Below are 22,092 nucleotides of genomic sequence, written 5' to 3'. Positions count from 1 at the left end.
GATACTGTTGTTGCCTTGCAAGCTTCTTGATTGAATTGAATTGAATTGAAAGGGCACTTGTATAGCGCATGGCTACCGGAGGCCTCCCAGCGCTGGGCATGCCTAATCAGGTGGAGATGAGGAGGCTTAGGGGAACAGAATAGTTTTTAATTGTCTTCGGAAGAATAAGTGGTTGGGTTCCCTCCAGAGCTGGAGTGGCAGTGCGTTCCACAGTTTGGCAGCATTAAGAAACAAGCATTGAAAATGCAATAGGCCTCGCCTTTAATTAAGTTAACCCCTTGAGTGCCCATGACGAGATGGTCTCGTCATGGGCCGCGGTTGCGCTGTGCCCATGACGAGACTATCTCGTCATGAGCCCCGCCCGCTAATGAAACGCCCGGCACAGGGCGTGGAAAGGGCGGGGCACACAAGGGGTTAAAGCCATTTGCTTTGCTAATGGTATTGTATAGCAAAGCAAATGGCTTTAACTTAATGAAAGGCGAGACCTATTGCATTTTTAATGCTTGTTTAAAGAGTGCCTCGAAACGGGTCTCTATCGGGCTCTGTTTTGTGCCCTGGCACAGGCAGTTAATTTTTTTCCGGACTGCAGTGACAGTGCACTAGTGGAGAAGTTACGGCATGACGATATGCCAGGTGACAGTTGTAGGGGAAGGAAAATCCTTTAAAGAGCATAATTTTCTCTCTGGATTCCCCTTCTCCTTTTGAAACTCGGGAGCAGCAACATTGTCCTGGTGTCACCAGGGCTTTAAGTGGAAGCTTTTTCAATATTATATACAAGCCAAAGTTGCTGCTTATTTATCTTATACAACTAACAACTATTGACAAAGCAAATAATCCTGACTTGTCGGTATGATGTTACTTGTTGTATCATATATCTGAATGCAATGATAGAAACAGCAAAATACAAGTCGGGTGGCACACTATACTAAGCACAGATTTTTAGTTTGTGTGTTTTTAAGCCACACCCTTAATTACATTGTTCACGCCCCTTTGAGAGATCCCCCAGTTTTTTCATCCCACTGAAAGCCCTGGTGCTGGCTGTATGATCTCTGATGCCAGATGTCCCAAAGGCATCACCAGTGGTTGCAAGGGCCAAGCCAGGGGTCGCAGCAGCAATGCCTGGGGACCCATGCATGAATCCATGTATGTGAGGCTGCTCCTTCAGAAATGAACAAGTGAACACTGCTTGCATCCTCCCGGAAAGTTTAAAGGCGTAGTTTTATTATGTGGAAAGTTTCTCTGCAGTATTTCGTTCAGACCCCTCAACAAATTCTTCAAACATTGCAACCTGTCCTTTTCGATTCTTCGTGTGTGTGTGTGTGTGTGTGTGTGTTTGTGCGCGCGCATGCTTTGGATGGTGTAGAAGGGGGCATTGGTTATAATGAGCTCTTCAAAGAATCAGGGGTAGGTTTGCTTAAACCTCAGACCTTAATTAAAATGAGAACACAGACACTACCTCAGTGCCATTTGCAGATCAGAGTGCCCAGATGCCTCTACTAACCTAGGAAAGCACTACTTAGATGAGTGTGACATCCCTCCATCATACTCTCTTCTAAAAATACGCCACGCAATCACGGTTTGTCTTGAGAGCCAGACCATTCCTATACTTAGGTCACACATGCACGGCCACGACATCTCACCGCTCTGCACAGGGCGTCAGCCACACCAATTTCTAGCGGTTTTATTCACATAAAATACCCCCAGTGCATTCTGGGAATCATTTGCCGGGTGATCATTACCAAAACATAGAAGACGGACAACAAAACTAGAGCCCAATTGCATGAGTTTAGACAAAATGTATAGCATCGAACACCCATTATTTTTCGCGGAAATTAAATTATTCTTTGGTGAGAATCTTTATTTCTGTCTTAAGAGTTATTATTAAGGAAAAACAGTGCAATGTTATGATTGCTAATTATTCATATATACTAGACATGTAAAGATAAGTTTTCTTGATATAATTTTTGACAGCTCAGATGCGCTGAAAACGGGCGTTCGGTATCGCGCTCTATTGAAAGTTGAACAATTTTTCGTTCAACCCAAGGGCTCGGTTTTATTTACAAAGATGGCGGCTGGTCGTGCTAGGCTTCGGTCCGTTTTCACTGTTAGGCTCTTTGAAATTATCACTACCTCTGAGATTGGCTGAAGCTCAGCAACCATTCAAAGGAGCTTTTGTCAGGCAAGGCAGGCCAATCGAGGAAAAGCACTTCAACTTTTCCTGGAAAAGGGTGTAGTTGGTTGTTTAGCTGAATAGTTTTTTAGAAGTTTGCTCTGTTGATATTGGATACGTACCTGATATGAAGACCACGTTAACTTTCGAGGGGTATACATACAATAAAAGGACAGTTGGAACCCTTGTCTCTTTTAGAGCCGTCCCAGTTGGACTGGCTCGCGAGCCGTCCCAGTTGGACTGGCTCGCATGACTGGTTTCTCATCTTTATGGGGCCATGTGTTTGGCCCCATAAAGATAAGAAAACCTTTCACGCCAGCATTAAGTCGGTGCAGCCAGTCCAACTGGGACGGCTCTAAAAGCGAAAAGTGTATGTCACGAGACGCTCCTTTCCAATGGCTGGCCACCGTTTAGCATAAACGGTGACGCCAGCCAATGGAAAGGAGGGGCGGGGCTTAAAGCCCACTGGAGAAATCTAACCAAAACATTAAATCTCGCCAGCGAGACTGTGCATGTCTGCGCAGTCTTACGCCAGGCGAGACCTAAAAAGAGGCGACCACCGCTTCTGGCCCTCTTGACTCTGGGGACTGCCACAAGGTGGAGGTCGTCCGACCGGAGTTTCCTGTTAGCTTTGTATGGGTAAATCATGGACGAAAATAATGGGGGCCCTTTCCCCTGAAGGGACTTATGAACAATACAGAGGGCTTTAAAATGTACTCTTTCCTTCACTGGCAGCCAGTGAAGGGAGCGGATGGCAGGTTTGGCTGTAGTGCGATTGGGTACACCCAGCAGCAGTCTGGCTGCTCAGTTTTGGACCGTTTGTAGTTTAGTCGTGACTGCCGTCGGGGCTCCCAGGTAAAGTGCATTGCCATAGTTGATCCTTGAGAGAATTAATGATTGAACTAGGACTTTCTTGGCTTGTGGAGGAAAGAGGGGAAGCACTTTCCTAGCCATTCTGAGCAAGCCAAAACAGGTGGCAACTGTCTTTCTAGCCTGCACCTTGAATGTCAGGTTCTGATCAAGCCAGAAGCCCAGGCTCTTTATTTCAGTTTTGGGAGCTGGGGCTGGGCCCATGCATGCTGGCCACAGGGACTCCAGTGTTGCTGGGGTGGGGTTGCCCAGGATCATGACCTCTGTCTTATCCCCGTTGAGCTTCAGCTGGGAAGCGCCCATCCACTTAGAGACCTCCGTTAGGCATGAGTGAAGGGCCTTAGTCTGATGTGTTGCTTGATTGAGAGCCACGACCAATTGAGTGTTGTCGGCGTAGGTTACCATTTGGATTCCGAATGGGGCAATGATTGCCGCCAAAGGGGCCATATATACATTTAAAAAGAGTCGGGCTCAATGATGAGCCTTTGGGGAACGCCACATACCAGAGGCAGGGGTAGTGAGCTCACATCTCCTTCAAAGACCTGAAAGAGACGACCCTCTAGGAAGGAGCGAAGCCATTTCAGGGCCGTGGCAGCTATTCCTATTGTTTTGAGACGGTGAATAAGGATACAATGGTTTACCGTATCAAATGCTGCGCTCAGGTCGAGAAGGATGATGGCCACTGTACCTCCGGTGTCCAGGATCTTTCTGCTTTCCTCTACCACGGCTAATAGAGTGGTTTCCGTGCTCTGGCGTGCGCGGAATCCAGTTTGGGAGGGGTGCAGAAGGCTATGGGATTCCAGGAAGTTGGAGAAAGTATGATTAACATGTTTTTCGGTCACTTTGGCGATCCCAGGAAGGAGGGAGATGGGGCGGCAGTTGCCCAAATCCACCGGCTCCAAATTGGGCTTTTTCAAGAGTGTCTTTAGCATTGCCCTTTTCCAGTTAGGGGGCACTACTCCTGTGTTGAGGGAGGTATTAATCACATTTGCAACAGTAGGGGCGACTGTGTGCTACCTTTTCCAAAATGTTCATGAGTGCAGGGTCCCTAGGTGAGCCACTTTTCACCAGGGAGATCAGAGTCGGAAGGGTTTCTTGGGAGGGGGAGGGGGGGGGGGGGGAGGACTCCAGCAAGTCACTAGGGAGAGTAGAGCATTGATCGTCTTGTTCGACCTCGACTTGGGGCATCAGTTTCAGAATGTTGTGAATTTTAGTACCAAAAAACTCTGCCTGTTTATTGCATCGTTTGCCTGACTTATCAGGGGCAACAGGGGGGGCCGGGGTTTTAATAAGTTTCTTAATAATGAGGAAGGTCTCTCTTGGGGAGTTAGACACCAGAAGGATTTTTTCCTCAAAGAAAGATGCTTGTTTCTTTTTAATTTCTGCTTTGTATTTGCAGACGGCTCTTCTATAATCGTTCCTTTGGTGGATGGAATAACAAATTAAAATTACGTTTCTAAAAGTTTTTCTCCAAAATATGCATTGTTAAATGAGTTTAACAGATCTTACAGGAAAAAAATGTTTTTACTATTCTGCTACTCATAAGAACAATTGTACAAATAGATTGTTTTTTAAGGCAAAAAAAAGGATCGCGTTTCAGACAGTGATTTGTGCAGTGAAAGAAGAGTGGATATTCAATCATCCAGTCACTGCAACTAATATTAACAAAAGGAATACCTTTTATATAAGCCTACAGCTGCAGTATAGTATATCTAGAATGGGCAAAATGTAATTAATTTCCCCATTATTCAGTAAATGTTTAGTGATCGATCAGAGGTCACAAACAGGTTCTGCTCCTTTCTTAAATAGTGAAGTCTTACTCATGACCACAAGTTCTTTATTGTATTGATTAAGATCTGGCAGAAAAAGATGTTCTGATGCAAACAAAATTCAGAGTAAAAGAAACCTTAAATTTCCTAGAAATCCCTTTTGACTGATGCACGTTTCTGTTCAAAAGTGTTCCATACTTCATACACACATATGTTTGGTATTGTCCCTTTGTAGTTCAAGAAATTAAGTTTAATTAAGGGTGATATGGATTTAGTGGGGTAGTAACTTGAGATTTCCTTTGTGCTCATGCATAAATTGTTTGTGGCAAACCTGACTTCCTATTAAAGGAAGCTGATCTGCCCCAGCTTCCTGTGTTAGTGGTCCCGCTTTCTCTGGTTTCCGTCCCTTTTTCCCACATGCCTCCCTGGTACCTCATTGCTTCTAGTATTTGCTGCCATTCCAGATGACTGTTCCCACACGTTTCCTGTTCTGTTCGAACACATCAACACAAGGCATGTAATGCAATTGCTACAAGCACCTGAGCGTTTCAGTTGACCCTGTAATGTCCGTTAAGACGTATTTAGTTGACCTTCTCGAGCTACTTCATATTCGTTGGCTCATGCGACCACAGTATTGTTTTCTATTATGATGCAAATGACCAAGTATTTAATTTTACACTGAAGTGGACCTGTGCAAATGAGAACATGAGGGGCCACATGTTTTTAGAAGTTGCAAACCGAGATTTGGGCCATTCACGACCGCTAAAAATGGTTGTAGCATGTATCAACCCTATTTTGTGAGTTGGTACCTGTTACCGACTTGCAAAACAGGGTTTGCGAGTCACTATTAGGAATAGCGAGTTGGAAGGGCATGTACAATTGCTTTGCGACCGGAATATGGTCACAAAACAATCGCAGTTTACCGCCTACTTCAAGTAGGTGGTAAGCCATTTGCAAAAGGGAAGAGGTCCTCAGGGTACCCCTTTGTGATTGGCTGTGTAAAAGTTTAAGAGCGGGAAGTTGGCCCACGGACCATCGCCTACTCTTAACAAGCATTGGCATAGCCAATAGGTCTCGCTTTTGGGGCCTTTTAAGTATTTAGTTATGCAGCACAATATCCTTGGTGCAACAACATCAACTGTTGCATGGCTAAACACTTGTAAGGTCCTAAAGGCGAGACCTATTGTCTATGCCAATGCTTGTTCGATCATGCGTTAAGATGGCTTTACTTGTCATACCAGCCTCGTGTTCTCAAAATAGTTTATACATATTTTTAAAAAGCACAAATATATTCGTTCAATACCTGTTCTAAGTACATCTGCTTGGTAGGAAAAGGAATAACACAGTGTCCCATTAAAATGCAATGTGATTTTCTTTAACATTACATTTTTATTGCATAAATATGTTCACCATGTTTAGGTGGAGATGTGTTTTCTTTTTCCGACTTTCCGATCTGCGTGCTTCTCTTCTATTGCACTCAAATATGTAATGTGAAAAAATAAATACTGCCCCCCTCCCCCAACACGGTCACCAACTACAATAGGAGGAGCCTAATCCGCTCAGGACATCCTCGGACAAATGACAAATGTTTGCGGGAGGAGAAAGAGAGGCCTTCATCTATAACCGGAAAGCTGCACTCTAGAGAGCGAGGGCTCTCCCCAGGAAACCCAAGCATCCCCAGGTCTTAAGCCGTGGAGCTGGTGCCAGCAAAGAGCCCAAAAGAATGGCGATCAGGTTCCCTAAACAAAGGTCTCCCTGCCACAGGCGCCCAGCTTCACCAGTGGTTATTCATTGCTTGTTCTTGGAAAGATGCATTTCTCGCAGTCGAGCCTCTAGCTACAGACTCGAGCCCTACTGGCACGCCCATGAGAAAGCCGCATGCAGAGCTCTGTTGGGAACCACTGGTCGACATGATAGAGTATGCTGTCCTGTCTCAAACTGCTGGGACAGCAGAGTGGGTTAAAATGCCTACTGAACATCTGAACATTACATCAGGCTGCTCATGTGTGACATTTCCGTGGCTTCGTGTAAGAGTGACATTCCATTGCCAAATGTGTGACACGTCCGTAATTTGTTAACACAAGCAAACTAAACTATAACATCTACTACAACAGACAAACAGTGCAAATTACCCCTTTTTTAGCATTATGAAGGTCTGGAAAAGCCCTCTTTAGTGGCTAAATTGCACAATGTAAAATCACAGCTTCCCAAATTCACCAAACTGTGTGATCTATAAGCACAAAAAACAAGCATTGGCCGCGCGGCCGTGAAAGTGATCGCTCGCTGCAAGTGCTGCGCTTAATGAGCATGACGTGAAAGCCAGATGGCGCCTCTGCTCGTAAGCGCTTGCCCGCGCGCGTAACCGCAAGCTCTAGGCCGACCATGGTAGCATTTACTGAGCCAACTTACTAAAAGTCTCGCCAATGCAGCGCATGCGCTGGCTCAGGTGAGACCTAAAAAACGAAACTGAAATGTTTTATTTTTGTTTTTTGAAACTTTCTTTTAAGGAAAACGGGCTGCATTTAAAAAAAAAAAAATTTGCTTTATTCAAAAAGCCTACACGGACATGGGGGTCTGCTGTTCCCAGCAGGTCACCATCCGTGTTATTGCCCATTCCCAATGGGTCACAATTTGTGACCTGCCTCATGAATATTTGTGAGGCAGGTTCTTTGCAACCCCATTAGGAAACTCAAAATGTTTCTGAGACACATTAGTACATTTCCTTTTGCAAGTCACAAATTGCTAGTCTCTAAAATTCGCAAATTGCAAGTCGCAAAGGGAAATGGTCGTGCATGTGGCCCAAGGTCTTTTTGTGGTTGAGAAGAATTGCAGGCGTTAAAGTAATATCCTAACAATGTTGTTATACTAGTTTCATGTCCTTGAGTTACTGGCTCTTTGATCTGAAATGCTGGAAATTACAGATATGATTGTCTTTTATATAGTGTTTGGGGGCATGGTTGAGGCCAGATCTAAAAGTGTACTAACCAGAATGGTGAGTGATGTTAAAGTGCTGAAGTCTCAATATATTTCCAGGTCATAAACAATTAGGACTTGGTTCATGTCGAATAAATAATACTTTGACTAACAGTGGTCGAACCTTGAGAGAAACTTTTACAGTATTTCCTTTTGGTTGTGCTTTGTGTCATCACAAAATCGACGTGGAACTTTATATAGAAGATCAATAACTAGAGTTACTTTGACAGCAGGCACACTACTAATCTGGGAGGGATGAAGGGGGAGTTGTCTTCAGACCCTCCAGCTTTTCTGCACTGAAGTTACTGATGCCCAGAATTTCAGAGCATATACTAGGTGGAAGGGGGGCTGCAGTACAAACCTTCTGAAAGTGTAAGGAACAGTTGGATAAACTAAGTGGTATAGGCTAGATTATTTGCAAATTGTTGTAAATAAAGACTCTAAGGTGGCAGATACTCATAGAAGAACACAGTTTGATAAACTAACCATGGCACACCTTGGATGATCTAGTTGCTGATCTCGGGTCTTAGTCCCTGTTCAAAGGAGGCAAGGAGCCCTCCCATGTAATCTCCCAGCAGGTCTTTCATTCTGCATTCTTATGTGCTCCCTGTATATCTGCAACAGAAAAGTTGGTTCTGTTGGGAGTGAACTTGATTTAAAGGACACTGAATGTATTCGAAGGACTATTTCAAAAAGGTGTACCTAATCACAGGAAAACACACACATATAAAACATTACTCTAACAAACGCAAAGTGATTTTCATTCTCAATGTATTTAAATGTGCATGATTGTTATTGCAATATAGAGCTGACGTCGTGACGTTATCTATCTGATTGATCCATGCAATTCCACCGTTCAAATATTGAGTAATACATATTGTGGTGTTATATGCTACTAATCTCGGATCATCATTCTTTTAAAGTATCTTCGTCCAAATATATGTTCATGATGTCAATTTTGCGTTGATTGTTTGTTATTGTGCACCATTGATCACTAAATGTGTTGTGATTCTATGTATTGTCTTTTGGTCAGCTCTATATTGCAATAACAATCATGCACATTTAAATACATTGAGAATGAAAATCACTTTGCGTTTGTTAGAGTAATGTTTTATATGTGTGTGTTTTCCTGTGATTAGGTACACCTTTTTGTAATAGTCCTTCGAATACATTCAGTGTCCTTTAAATCAAGTTCACTCCCAACAGAACCAACTTTTCTGTTTCATATACTTACCCAGGTTCTGAGGGTTACTGGGTTACCCCATTAATTCTAATGGCCCTGTATATCTGCATCAACATCTCAAAGTAGGCGTGTACCCACTCTTCGGTTGTTGAGAGGCTTGGAAAATTATAGGCAAATTTATTTCCCTTTGGGTGACTTTCAGATGTTTTAGGACTTAGTCATATTTAGTTTTGACTATGGGAGAAGGTGCATTCATCCCTGCACCCTCATGTTTTGGCCAATCATCTGCCCTCTTACATTCTGCCCACATGGCCTTTGGGACCACCATCTCGAATAATACACCCAAATCTTCTCACAGGACCTTGGGATGGTCACAATCTGTTTCACCTGTCAGTTTGGCAAGGGAGATGGTAAAGTGGAAAAGATCGGATCATGACCATGGGTCATGAACATATGCTCCTCCCTGTACTTCTTCAAAGAATACTCCTTTACCTTTCTTTTCCATACTTCCTTCATACTCTTTTTCTTATGTTTCATCTTGACCTTCTCCTTCCTGGACAACCGCTCCATAAATTCAGTCTCCCTCCATTCCCTAATTTTCTCTATCAATTTGGGTACATGAGTCCGTAGCCCTCTCAATTTCAACAGCTTTATCTCTTTCTCACCTATTGTCATACAAGCATTCTTCTACAGCCTTTTTCTCTGGATTGTATCAATTCTGCATCCATCTGCCACCTTTTCCATCCTTGCATGCGCTTCTCTTGCCACTCTCGCTGTTTCCTTTATCATATAGAGCAACATGATCTCATTATAATAACCAGAAGATCCAGTCCCACATTTCCTTTAACAATTTTTTTCGAATTCTGTTTTTAGTTGGGCAACATTAAGTCGCTGTGGGGTTTGCCCTGTGCTTAGTAAGTTAACTGGTAAGGCTGTACTAGTTGTTTGACCTCCCATCGTGCTGCCGACCAAGCCCTCTCCTTGCTTGAGTCCTAATGCCATCACTCCAGGTTTCAGTGCTGGGTCCTGAGGTGCACTAACAAGTGTCTCAACCGGGGAAGTGATTGCGATGCTTGACAAAGGCAGTGGGATTACTGCTACAGGCAACGGGGGTCTAAGCAGGGGATGAGACTGCAGTTTCTGTATAGCTCAGAGGTGTGCAAACTGTCCCAGTTTAGGGTACTGTTGGGGCTGTGGTGCTCGGTGCAGCAGCTGCTGTATCATATGGAGGTTGTTTTATGCTGAGGAGCTAGTCTATAAAGGTGTCTTCCTCCTTTCTTTTTGGATCTGTCTCCCTTTTGTGTTTCTCCTTCTCCCTTTTTTCACTTTCTGTCAAGGGATTTTAGGCTTTAACTATCTCAGTGACTTGCTCCCTCCACTTTCTCTGCCTTTCTTCATCCTGCATGCTTCTCCAGGCATGAGCCCTGTTGCCTAACTTTCATTCAGATGTCTTTCTTTTCCTTTTCACCTGCCCTTTGCTTCTAAAGATGTAAAGCTTCAAATTGGGTGGTCCTAGGCTTGCTTTACGTTATACATTCTTCTCCTCAGATTCTCTATTCGAGGGATATGGAAGGACCTGCTCAGTTGGAATTGCAAATCTCCCATCTGTGGATGTATAATCGTGCCATTTTCGCCACATACATATATTTAACCCTTTCATGACCATCACCTCCCTAGCTAGTGTACCTTCAGGGGAAAATGTTCCTCCTTATATTTGTCCTTCTCCTTCTTTGGCAAGAGATTTCCTATCATGGCAAGCTCTCAATCACTTTTCGTTCCAATTGATAATTCACTCTATGCTACTGGGTTCGCGACTCATCCCAATACTAACACGTGTCTGTGAAAAGGTCACCCTATCACAGCGCAGCTATGGTGTCCACCAGCCCATCCATGCTGGGCACCTTGATGAAGCTCGAATAGTGCCAACATTTTCTGAATCACTTTTCACAAAATTTTCCCCTATTAACCTGCTCCAACTAGACAATCTCTACAATAAGAAGGACACTTCCTACTTTCATTCAATAGTGGGCTCTCAATCTGCGAAGGTCACTGTACTCAGTGCATTCTCTCCTGTGCACTAAAGAATGAGCCACCACAGAGAACAATTAGAACAATTGTGCAAGAAACGATTACGTCTCATCGTGGTATAACTGACAGCGCCTTACAGTACACCTCAAATTAGCAGACAAGTTCAACCGTTTAATACTCTAACTTGAGGTAACTCTCTTTAGCTCTATACCATATCTTTGACAACTTGTGAATTTGTCGATTAAATTTTTTTTATCAGAGAACATCATCAAGTATGCAATAACTATTGCTCTCACAAATTCAAAGATTAAAGCCACATAATAATTACTCTCCAAATCTGTCCACTGTATTCCACCACAATGAACCTACTACAACTCCCAACATACACTGCTCTGCAACTTATTCATTTTTCGCACATATGCAAATCCCTATTGATACTCACCTTGTCCTTCTTCAGTCACCTCATCTCTGAGGACCTGAATTGGGTTTGGAACTGGGTCGGTTTATATTTCATGGGGAAAATAGTCTAGACCATGAAGGTGCAGTACCCGTTTCTACAGCCAATTAGTTTGTTAATTACTGGTCGTATCCAATTGGAACCATCTCCTCTGCTACCAGATCTGTTGACACGCAAACCTGACTTAAATGATCATGTAAAAAGCATTCCATCGGCTAGGACTGTGAGCGATGTAGTCCTGATACGGACTTTGGTGCTCCCTGATTGGACCCGTCAATACTACATTTGAGATCAAGTGCTGAGGCATTCTCGTTTTGAATGACAAACTCAAGTTTTCGTTTGAAAATGTTATATAATGTTGAGAGGCAAACTGCATGAAATAGGCCATCAGTACGTTCAGCAGTAAAGCACACAAAGCGCTAAGTAAAGTTCTATATGAAATCCAGCATAGAGTCAATTTCTAAAGGTGGGAAGTAAAAGGCTTTGGGGGACAGAGAAATGCACATCCTTTTATACGACTTTAGATAAAGACTTTAATATATTTCCACACAAGTACATGACTCAAGATATGTACCAATGATGAACAAGCAAGAGGAAACAGTTTACTATAAAATACATTTAAGGATTCTCTAATAGTAGTATTACATTGGATTTGGTTCTCACAGTTTTTGCAAACATACAAATTGATACTTTGTACACAGATTACCTAGGACAGTTAGAATGCTCTTGATGAAGCATGGCGCTGGGAACGTTTGTTATTTATTAGACTACACTTGCACTTCTTTATTTAAAACAATAAACAGTAAAATACTAGACATGACGTGATATGCTACAACAGTGATTTAAAATGGAGGACAATCTAAGCACAGGTTATGTTTGCATAATCCCAGTTACTAATGCATTTGATGTGAGGAAAAAGAAGAGCAGCTCTCACACAACTTGAACACAACACCATTCAGCTCCGCATATTCACACATAGGCATGTATGTTTAGATTTCAATAAATGGTGAAGAACAAGGATTTGGAGGATTAAACTAAGATTATTAAGACCATTTGTTGGCTGTCTCTAGTCACAGTTAAATGTCCCCGCTCCTCTTCGCACTTGCTATAGAGCCATTGGCAAGCTGGGTGTGCTGTGATCTATTAGTTTGGGACTCTGAAGTGGTCCCCGGAGGTGTCGGACAGGATCGCGCTTCATGCCGACGACGTCCTGTTCTTTCTTAAGGATCCGGGATTTACCATCCCACAGGTACTACAAATCCTCAAAGTGTTAGGCGAAACATCTGCACAAACCCAACTAAATCCATATTATTCCCATTCTGCAGGGATCAGGGGCGTGGCACATAGGCATCACAACTGAAACAGGTTTCCAACGGTTTCACATTCCTTGGCATTTTTGTATCACCGGACCAAACGACATCTTGGACACGCAACATACTTTGACTAATACCCAAGATCAGGGACGAGGTTCGGGCTTGGTCCCACCTCCCCCGTACCTATATTGTCGATCCGCCATCTTCAAGATGGTCTCATTACCGCGGATCCTATACAAGCTTCAGAATGACCCTTATGGTATCCCTCAATCGTGGTTTACACAAACCAACGCACCTCTTACTAACTTCCTATGGGGGTGGCGGGGCTACTTGAGTTGCACTGCCAACGTGTACACAACCCACTTATTGTGATGGTGTAGCAACAGCAGACATCTTCGCATATTACTCGGCTTCCCATCTCCTCAACATTAATGACTGTTGGGATAATTCTCCACAAGACCCTGAATTTGCAGTCAAGAGAATCATGGTGGAGGACCAATCTTTGCTCGGCTTACTGTACAGCCACAGTCATTTGAATCATCTACCCCCAGCCACTGAAGTAGTGATTCAGTTGTGGCGACGCGTGGTCTGGCAGATGGGTTGGAAAAGGCGATTAACACAGTCAACCCCACTGTGCCAGGGATTGTTCTACCGACAAATTGGATCATTGCCTAGGTTTCGCACATGGGATCTTATTGGCAAATCTACACTTGGGGACATAATAAAGGGTACAATCGTTAAATTCTTTCAAAACTTACAGGAGAAGTTCCAGCTCCACCGCAATCAATTTTACAAATACCTGCAACTGAGACACGCTCTGTCCCCATACATTGTAACTCTGACAGAACTCCCAGAATTCCATCCACTGTAAGGGCGGCTACTAATGGGCGATATAGGAGCACATAAGATCCGGAAAATATATCAAACAGTCGTCACACATAACAACACAACACTTGACGCACTGCGACGGAACTGGGAAATTGATATACCCGATCTCACAGACGATGATTGGACGGAGGCTCTGGCGAGCCCTCGTGGTGCCGCTATCGCCTCCCGCTACCATTTAATTCAGTTCAAACTTTTACATTGTGCATACTACACTAGGCACCGCCTGTGGCGCATGGGCGTACTACAGTCGCCGGTGTGTCTTAGGTGCAACCAAGAAATTGCCACCTTTTTCCAGACGGTGTGGAATTGCTGCTCCCTGCAACCTTATTGGTATAAAATATTGACATGCCTCTGCAAGATATTATCGTGGGATATCCCATCAGACCCCAAACTAGTTCTTCATAGTACAGATTGAATAGGGGGCAATTGATACAAACAATACCTGTTATTCCTAGGGCTAACACTCGCTAAACGAGACATCGCCCAGCACTGGAAGAATGACATTGCGCCACCCCTGGGAAAGTGGAAAAAAGCTTTGGACTGGTGCAAGGAGATGGAACAGGCACGGGGTGGCCCACAAAAACACCGGAAGATTTGGCAGCGATAGGCAGACTGTCGAGGTTTTGACTTACCTGTCATAGAGTCACCAGAATCCCTCATATAGCGGGCAAATAATTTACAGATGTTTTCCCCCGGGATATAAGTCATGATCATCCAGACTGTTATAATGCGTTGACTGTGGGAGGCGGAGTTGAGGAGATTGCCTGATCGGTGCACTGTTTATCATATTTACTGTTTAGATTTTGGTTTTCATTGTCATTATTTTTTTCCCACATGTTTATAATTCTACATGCGGCATCTATATTGAACATTATCGATGTGTAGGCCTCTGGCCGCTATTGTACCACATACAAAACTGAATAAAATGTGTTAATAAAAAAAAAAGTCTCTGAAGTGTGGTTGTGTGAAAGAACAGAAATTCAGATTTCCTAAGGGCTAGGAAAACGCCTGTTTGTGGAATTCCTATCACTTGATGCCCAGGCCCTATCGTTCAGAGTCAGGCACAACTACTGTTTATGGTTCTTTTGTCAACTGGCAAGGTAGGCCCAACCCCTGCAGCACAAACCCTTTGTCTGGTTGTTTGTAATACCACAGTACAGCTCTCTGAAAGGGGACTGGGTGGAAATACCTAACAAGGTGAAATTCCTGATTGTGAAGTATCTATGAAGATGCAAGTAGAATGTTAAGTGGGGGAAAATTCAGAGAATGAGTAGTTAAAGAAAGTAAGCTGGAGCTCGCGATTACTCATCAGTGAAGAATAAAGCTTGGTTCCTACAGTCAGCATTGGGGAGGGGGTTAGATCTAATTTTTGCAGCAGGATCACTTCCAAAGTTGACATGCGGGTCTATTCTTTTTTCGATTGTCTGTCCAAGTTAAAGTTTGACTGTCCATTTTCTCCAGTGTAACATTAAGGGACAGAGTTGCACTGTTGGCGGCCCGCCTTTTGCCTCAAAGTTTGCTAATGTGGGCCATAGAGGCCTTGGATGCTCACCCAAAGCCATGCATTGCAAAGTTAACTTTACTTATTTTTTTATGAGTTGTCCTACTGAATTGTGGTATAGTGACCTGGTTTCTCACTGATCAAGTCGATAAAGTTTGAAAAGTAGCTTCAAGATATTGCTTGCACTGTCACAGTAGGTGTTGTGGGTTTTTTCAGATTTTTTTAGTTCTGTGTCTTAATCGGGCAGTTGTGCTACATTTCTAATCTTTTGTTTTCATATCTTTTGACCACCATCACTGATGCCTTTTTAATGCTTACTTTAGTTATTGGTGTCTTAATGAGTATGCCTGAGTGGAAGGTATTCCAAATTTGAATCACATATGTTCATTAACATGGAGCTATTACAACTGAAACTAAATAGTTATGGCATGCTTTAATGTGTTTTCTTCCTAGACTTAACTATGACTCAGATTGGCCTCATCTCCCTCTTTTACAATATGGCTGCCGTTTCACAATGTTAATTGTATGTTTATATTCCTCGCTTGACCCCACATGCGGCAAAATATGCACTGTTTGTTTGGTAATGCTTACAGTTCTTGAAGAACTCTCTACTACTTTGAATGGCTCTTCCTGCTAGTACACTGTATTGCATTCATTCATTATTGTTTTCTGTTGTTTATGTAACTAGTTTGTTCTGACACCGCCAAATGACATTAGGTCAGAAGCGCTGAATCAATATTTATGTAGTGGGATAGTGTTAAGATTGCAGGGTTATATGACGGTTTAGAATATTGCAATGTGATTTGCTGAAATAATTATACTTTTGCTCGCACCCTGCTGACTGCAGTTTACATCATTTTCTATGGTGGAATTGGTAAATAAACCCTCAAATTTGGGGCTAAGCAAGCAACTTTTGGGTTTTTACTAGGGATGCTGCCTTATGCTGTAAATTTGAGACTTATGGCCTGAGTTCGATCTTGGCGGACGTGTTACTATAGGATAGAATTGAATTTATATTTCGGCGGATGGGATATCCGTCACTGTTGTAACAGAGTAACCGTTCGCCAAGATTTAAATCGGGCCCTTAGTCTATTTTTCTGAATAAGCTTGTTATTGCATTATTCTCGTAACTGTTGGACTTCATGGCAATTGATTTCAGTCATTTGACTGATTCAATGAGTATTGGTGCTGCATTTGCACTTATCAATATTTGTATTGCGCGTATGATTTAATTAACTTTCTTGGTTCTCATGATTTCTGATCTCAAACTCCCATTTTGAACCTGTGCATTCTTAATGATTGTGTTTAAAATGTTGTTTTGAATCTTGTCCCTAGGGACACTTTACTTCACAGTTCTTGAGCCACGACTGGCCTTGACCCCCGCAATTTGAGCCCCGCTGTAATGGAAATTATCTGAGTGATAGCACGCCCCCCAATGTCATTTTAAAATGTGTATACATAAGGCGGTAGTCCTACGGTTGGCAGTTAACCGTTTCGCTTTGTCATATTTTACACCCTAGGCTTGCATCTGATCCTTTTTAGGAGCTGGTGTGAATTATATATACTGCTTGAACTAACAATCTTCGAATGCCTGTGCTTGTTTACAGATCCAGTACGGTGCAGATACCCCCTGGGTGAACATTAGGACACTGGGACATCGCTGACCTCTGCCCTCATTTGTAGGGATCGCCATCTTTAATGGTAAGTAATAGTAAGCATTAATTGTAGATCCTTGCCTAAACATAGTGATCACATTTTTGATTTTCTGTCCTCCACCCAGCCAGATGCCCTGTTCCTAACGGAAACCTGGCTTCAGGCGAGCTCCGGTCCCGATTTAGCTTGTGCACTGCCACCAGGTTATGTAATAGTCAGGCAAGACAGAGCCACGGGTAAGGGAGGGGGCATAGCGATCATTTTTAAAGACACTAACTCCTGCTCCCTTGACGCTGTCCCTTTACCTAACTGTGAAGCTGCACTCTTCAAGATAGCGGTCTCTCCTCGACTAACACTATCGGGCCTACTTATTTATCGTCCCCCCGATAAATCCACGCAGTGGTTAACCTCATTTGCGGACTACGTAGCCCCTTTTGTCATGAAGGTAGCCAATTTTACCATCTTGGGAGACTTAAATCTCCATCTAGAGGACCCTTTGAATCGACTAAGTTGTACATTTCTAGCCGATTGCGAAGCTATTAATTTAATACTCCGCAATAAAGGTCCTACCCATCAGGCTGGACACTTGCTCGATCCTGTCCTTTCTAATATTCCACTCGACTGCACCTACCCTGCTCTTCCCCTTGACTGGTCCGATCACTTTGCTATTCACTTTACCCTGCCTGCTGATTTCCATAGGTGCCTGCTTCCTTCTGGTACGAGAAGCCACCGCAGAGCCTGGTCCAGGCTAAACATCTCGGCCTTTAACGCCTCCCTGGCGGCCAGTTGCCCCGATATCAATCTCGGGTGCACTGCTTTGGCTCAGGAAGTTTCGCACTGGCTTACATCCAATATTGATCACCATCTACCACCATGTCGTAGGCCACCTACCCCACATCTAGCTCCTGCCCCTTGGTTTACAGATGCCTTAAAAGTTACTAAATCCAAATGTAAACATTTGGAGAGGCTATGGCAAAAAACCTACGCACCAAATGACAAATCAATCTACCGTGCAGCGCTCAGGCAATACCACCTAGCCTGTCGAAAAGCAAAAGCGCTGTTTGTCTCTCAGTCGATTGATAAGGCCATAAATCGACCAAAAACCCTCTTCGCTATGGTCAAGAAACTAGCTGGTTCTAATACTGTCCCCACTCCACCCGCGTTAGGGGAAGCAGAATGCAATGAAATTGATGACTTTTTTATATCTAAAGTCGAAACCATCTACAATGCTTTGTCTTTTGCCTCCCCTTTACCTTCGTCTGACTCTTCCATCCAGGCTTCACCAAACTCACCATCCCATGACATATTAATTTCCGAATGGCCTCTGCTAGACCCCAATTCATTGCATGCCTGTCTTACTAAAGTCAACTCAGGCTCTCCCTTGGACCCTATTCCTTTGAGCATCCTTCGGCAACTCTCCCCCGATGCTCTACTAATTATTCAAGAGCTCCTCAATTCCTCCTTGCTGGAATCTATTGTCCCAGACCAATGGAAAAGGGCTTTGGTAGTGCCACTGTTAAAAAAACCCGGTGCTGATCCTAAAACGCTCTCCAATTTCCGGCCTATCTCCTTATTGCCCATGTTCTCTAAGATCTTGGAGCGTCATGTCAACCTTCATCTCACTTCTCACGTGGAGTCCACTGGGTTTTTACATCCTTCCCAGTCTGGCTTCCGCTCCCAGTTTTCCACTGAAACCACTCTTTTGGGGGTTACAGAGAACCTTCGCACACATCTTGACCAAGGCCAGACCACGGCGCTTATTCTTTTAGATTTAAGCGCCGCTTTCGATACGGTTTCACATTCCATCCTCCTGAGAGCACTGAGATCTGCTGGGGTGTCCGGCCCCGCTCTTGACTGGCTGGCCTCTTTTCTTGACCATCGTACTTTTCAGGTTGTCTCATAGGGTTCTGCTTCCTCTGTTCGTTCATCTGCGCATGGTGTTCCGCAGGGGTCCTCACTTAGCCCCCTGCTTTTTAATATCTATGTGAGATCCCTTGCCTCCATCGTCGAAGACTCTGGTCTTTCCTTGTACTCATACGCCGATGACACTCAGATTCTTTTCTCCCTTTCTTCTGCCACTGCCAACTCTCCTTCCGCTCTTAAACTGGGACTTAGCCGAGTCGCAGAGTGGATGCAGGCGAATCTCCTGAAACTGAACGGAGATAAAACTGAGGTGCTCATTCTGGGCAAGCAAAAGCACCTCTGGGGCCCTTCACACTGGCCGGCTGAAATGGGCCCATTACCTGCTCCAGCGACTCAGGCTCGCAATCTCGGATTCATCTTGGATGAATCACTCTCCATGAGACATCAGGTGGTTAAGGTAGCGGCCACGTGTTTTTCGATTCTGGGGTGGTTACGTAAAATCTTATGGATGCTCCCAGTAGGATCAAGACGCCAGGTGGTCCAGGCTTTAGTCACCTCTTGCCTGGACTATGGCAATGTGCTCTACCTTGGCATTACCCAGGAGCTCCAGCGAAGAATTCAGCTGGTTCTGAACTCTGCGGCTCGCCTTCTTTGTAAGGTCCCGTGGAAATCTTCAATCTCTCCCTTTCTTAGAGACCTTCACTGGCTCCGCATTGCTAACCGGATTAAATTTAAGGCCCTCTGCTTTCTGCACAAAATCAAGCTAGGGCGGGCCCCAGGCTATCTAATGGCCCTGGTTCAACCCTACTCTCCATCACGTGCCCTTAGATCTTCCTCACAGGGCAATTTTGTGATTCCCCGCATCAAACTCTCGAGAATGGGTGGCTGCTCTTTTTCTTACATCGCCCCCAGACTGTGGAATTCTCTCCCGATCACACTGAAATTGGAACCATCTCTTATTAAATTCCGCAAAGACCTTAAAACCTGGCTTTTCTCCCTTTAACATCTGCTATGGGTCATCCTTTGAATCTACTGGCGCCGGGAGACCCCTTGTGGGTAGCTGCGCGCCTTACAAATTCATTTACAAATACAAATACAAAAACTCTCATTCTGACTTCTTGGGGTTAAACACGGGTAGGCAATAACTCTCGACAAACAGTGCGACTTTGTTGCTCAGACAGCGCAAAGGCCGCTTTATTCTGACATGTGTGTCTCTCTCACTCTATGAAAGTAGTAGTAATTTATTGTATTGAGGTAATATGGGGTTGTTGGTTTTGAAGCTGCGCAAGTAATAGATGTTGCTTTTAGATTTCAGATTCTACCAATGTACGGACCCTTCCAATAGGCCACCAGGAAGACGTTTTATTTTAATTATTCTTGTCGTATGGCGCCAGGGCAACTGACACCGGAATCTGAGGATCATGGTTCGATCCCCGGCGCCGGCGGCAGATTAGCCCAGCACCATGTGACTCTGGGCAATAGCTTGCTTTATCTTCCCGACGGCCCCCAGCGCCTAGAGACCCTTACGGGTGATTGTTCGCACTTTACAAATGTGGATAATAATAATAATATTCTGATTTGTTGCTATTTTTATTTGAAAAAATATAATAATAAGTCACTTACTGTAATTCCTTCGAAGGTAATTTACAAATAAATTCGTTTTTATTTATAAATAAATTGTACTTGGAATATATTGTTGTTTTAAAATGTGTGATAATGTCAGAACTGTGTATCACAAGTATAACGATCTAGATTCTACGCACTTGCGTATTGTCGAGAAAGGTTAGATTTGTATGCTTGGAGAAAGCAATTATCTGAGCAAAACAATGAAAAGAGTAAAATCTGACATTCGTAATCTATAAACAAGAAGCGTGCACGTGGGCGGCACATTGGAAGTGGCCTGCTGCAAAGTGACCTGCTGCAGTTCCCTATGACTGCTCCTGCTTTGTAGCTGGAGGGTTGGGAACACTAGCAGGTCTCAAGTGTTTGGTGTTAAAGAAAGTTCCGAAAGCGAGTGTTTGGCAGATATGGAGAACAGGCACTATTTTTATCTCCTTGGTTGCACGTGCTCAAACTCTTGATACTCTGGCTTGGCGAATGTGAAGGTAGAGCTAAATAAACCATTTTACCTGTTTGTCTGCACCAGCAAAGGTGGTCTTTTTTTGCCGATTCACCTCCCTCTCCGCCTCGTCTCCCTGCATCCCACCTTAGCTTGAAAGCACAGGTACACAGAGTAGTGCTGAAGGGAATTGCATGTCATTAACTATCCCTATTAAATTTCGATTTACCTCTCAATATTTTTATCAAAACTTGCTGTAATGTTAAATTACCATAGTAAAAGATTCAAAAACAATATAAAGATATTGAGCATCTTTCAATGTTACACATTTTTTTTTAATTCACTATGGTTAGACTGGTACAATCAAATGAAAAAATGTCAATGTTTTTAATTATTTTGTTAATGTTCTCTTGTGTGGGCCGTATTATTAATGGTACGTTTTTCTAGTAATCTTAATTTCCCCCCATTAACATATAAGGAAAATGTGACCAGGTTCAGATGTTATATTCCATATAGGTACCATAATATAGGCCTTGGTAACTTCATTACCCTTCACCTATATTCTTCCCTACATTGCACTTGTCACAGTTTACAGAGACTGACCTTTTACCTAGATACTACACTGCATTCAGAACGCGGGTTTTGCCTAGTTCGAAATCACATACATTATGCATGAGGATTCTTGGAAGCACAGCAGGACTACAATCTCCTGTATAAATCTATGTACAAAGTTCATGCCCAACGTCCTCCTTAGGCCGACACAGTAACACAGCAAGGTAGGACCCCTGGGGAGACCTATGGGTATATATACATCACATCTTGCTAAGATAAGACAGAGGAGACCAAGACTTTCCGGCCGATACTCTGACCAAAGACGCTGAGGTTCCTGCATGCAGACATCCATCTCGCAGTGGTCTAAAACATCCCTTGCAGGGTGTCCAATTCGAAACCAAGACGGGGTCCCACAGTCTCTCACTTCAGGTAATGGGGTTGACTAAATCCGAGAGGGATTCTTGGCTTAACACCTACCTACATGCTAGGTACACTTAGGTACATCTAGTTAAGGAAGCATTGTAGGAGTACGCATCTTTTTATCACGTGTTTTATATACTTGGATGTATTCGTGATTATTGTAAGAAGGTAGAGCTATACCATCCATTTACCTTTATAGTACTGCTAATCATTTATATCTTATACTGCCTAACGGTTGTTGCAGCTCATCTATTTTACACCAGAATAACAACTGTTCAAGAAATTCTTATTGAAAACGCCCTGTTTATTCTGTGTATTTCTCTGAGACAGACTAAGTAAGCACGAGTGACTGAGCGAAAGGTAGTATATTGTTTCCGCGGTCCTAAGGGATTG

General features: G+C 43.5%; 1 protein-coding gene across 2 annotated transcripts in view; it reads left to right on the top strand.

Annotated features, from left to right (window-relative positions):
- DIPK1A (divergent protein kinase domain 1A) overlaps positions 1 to 22,092 on the top strand; it is a 440,304-nt gene that overhangs the window by 138,227 nt on the left and 279,985 nt on the right. For both annotated transcript variants that reach the window (XM_085602195.1, XM_085602196.1), the window contains exon 2: positions 16,760 to 16,853. In XM_085602195.1, coding sequence (XP_085458321.1) covers positions 16,851 to 16,853 — 3 coding nt within the window. In that variant the 5' untranslated portion in view covers positions 16,760 to 16,850. The remainder of the gene's footprint in view (positions 1 to 16,759; positions 16,854 to 22,092) is intronic.

This window comes from Triturus cristatus, chromosome 4_2 (genome assembly GCF_964204655.1).
Source record: "Triturus cristatus chromosome 4_2, aTriCri1.1, whole genome shotgun sequence".
NCBI classification, from domain to species: domain Eukaryota; kingdom Metazoa; phylum Chordata; class Amphibia; order Caudata; family Salamandridae; genus Triturus; species Triturus cristatus.
Note: the sequence above shows the minus strand (reverse complement) of the source record. Positions and strands in the feature narration are given on the sequence as shown.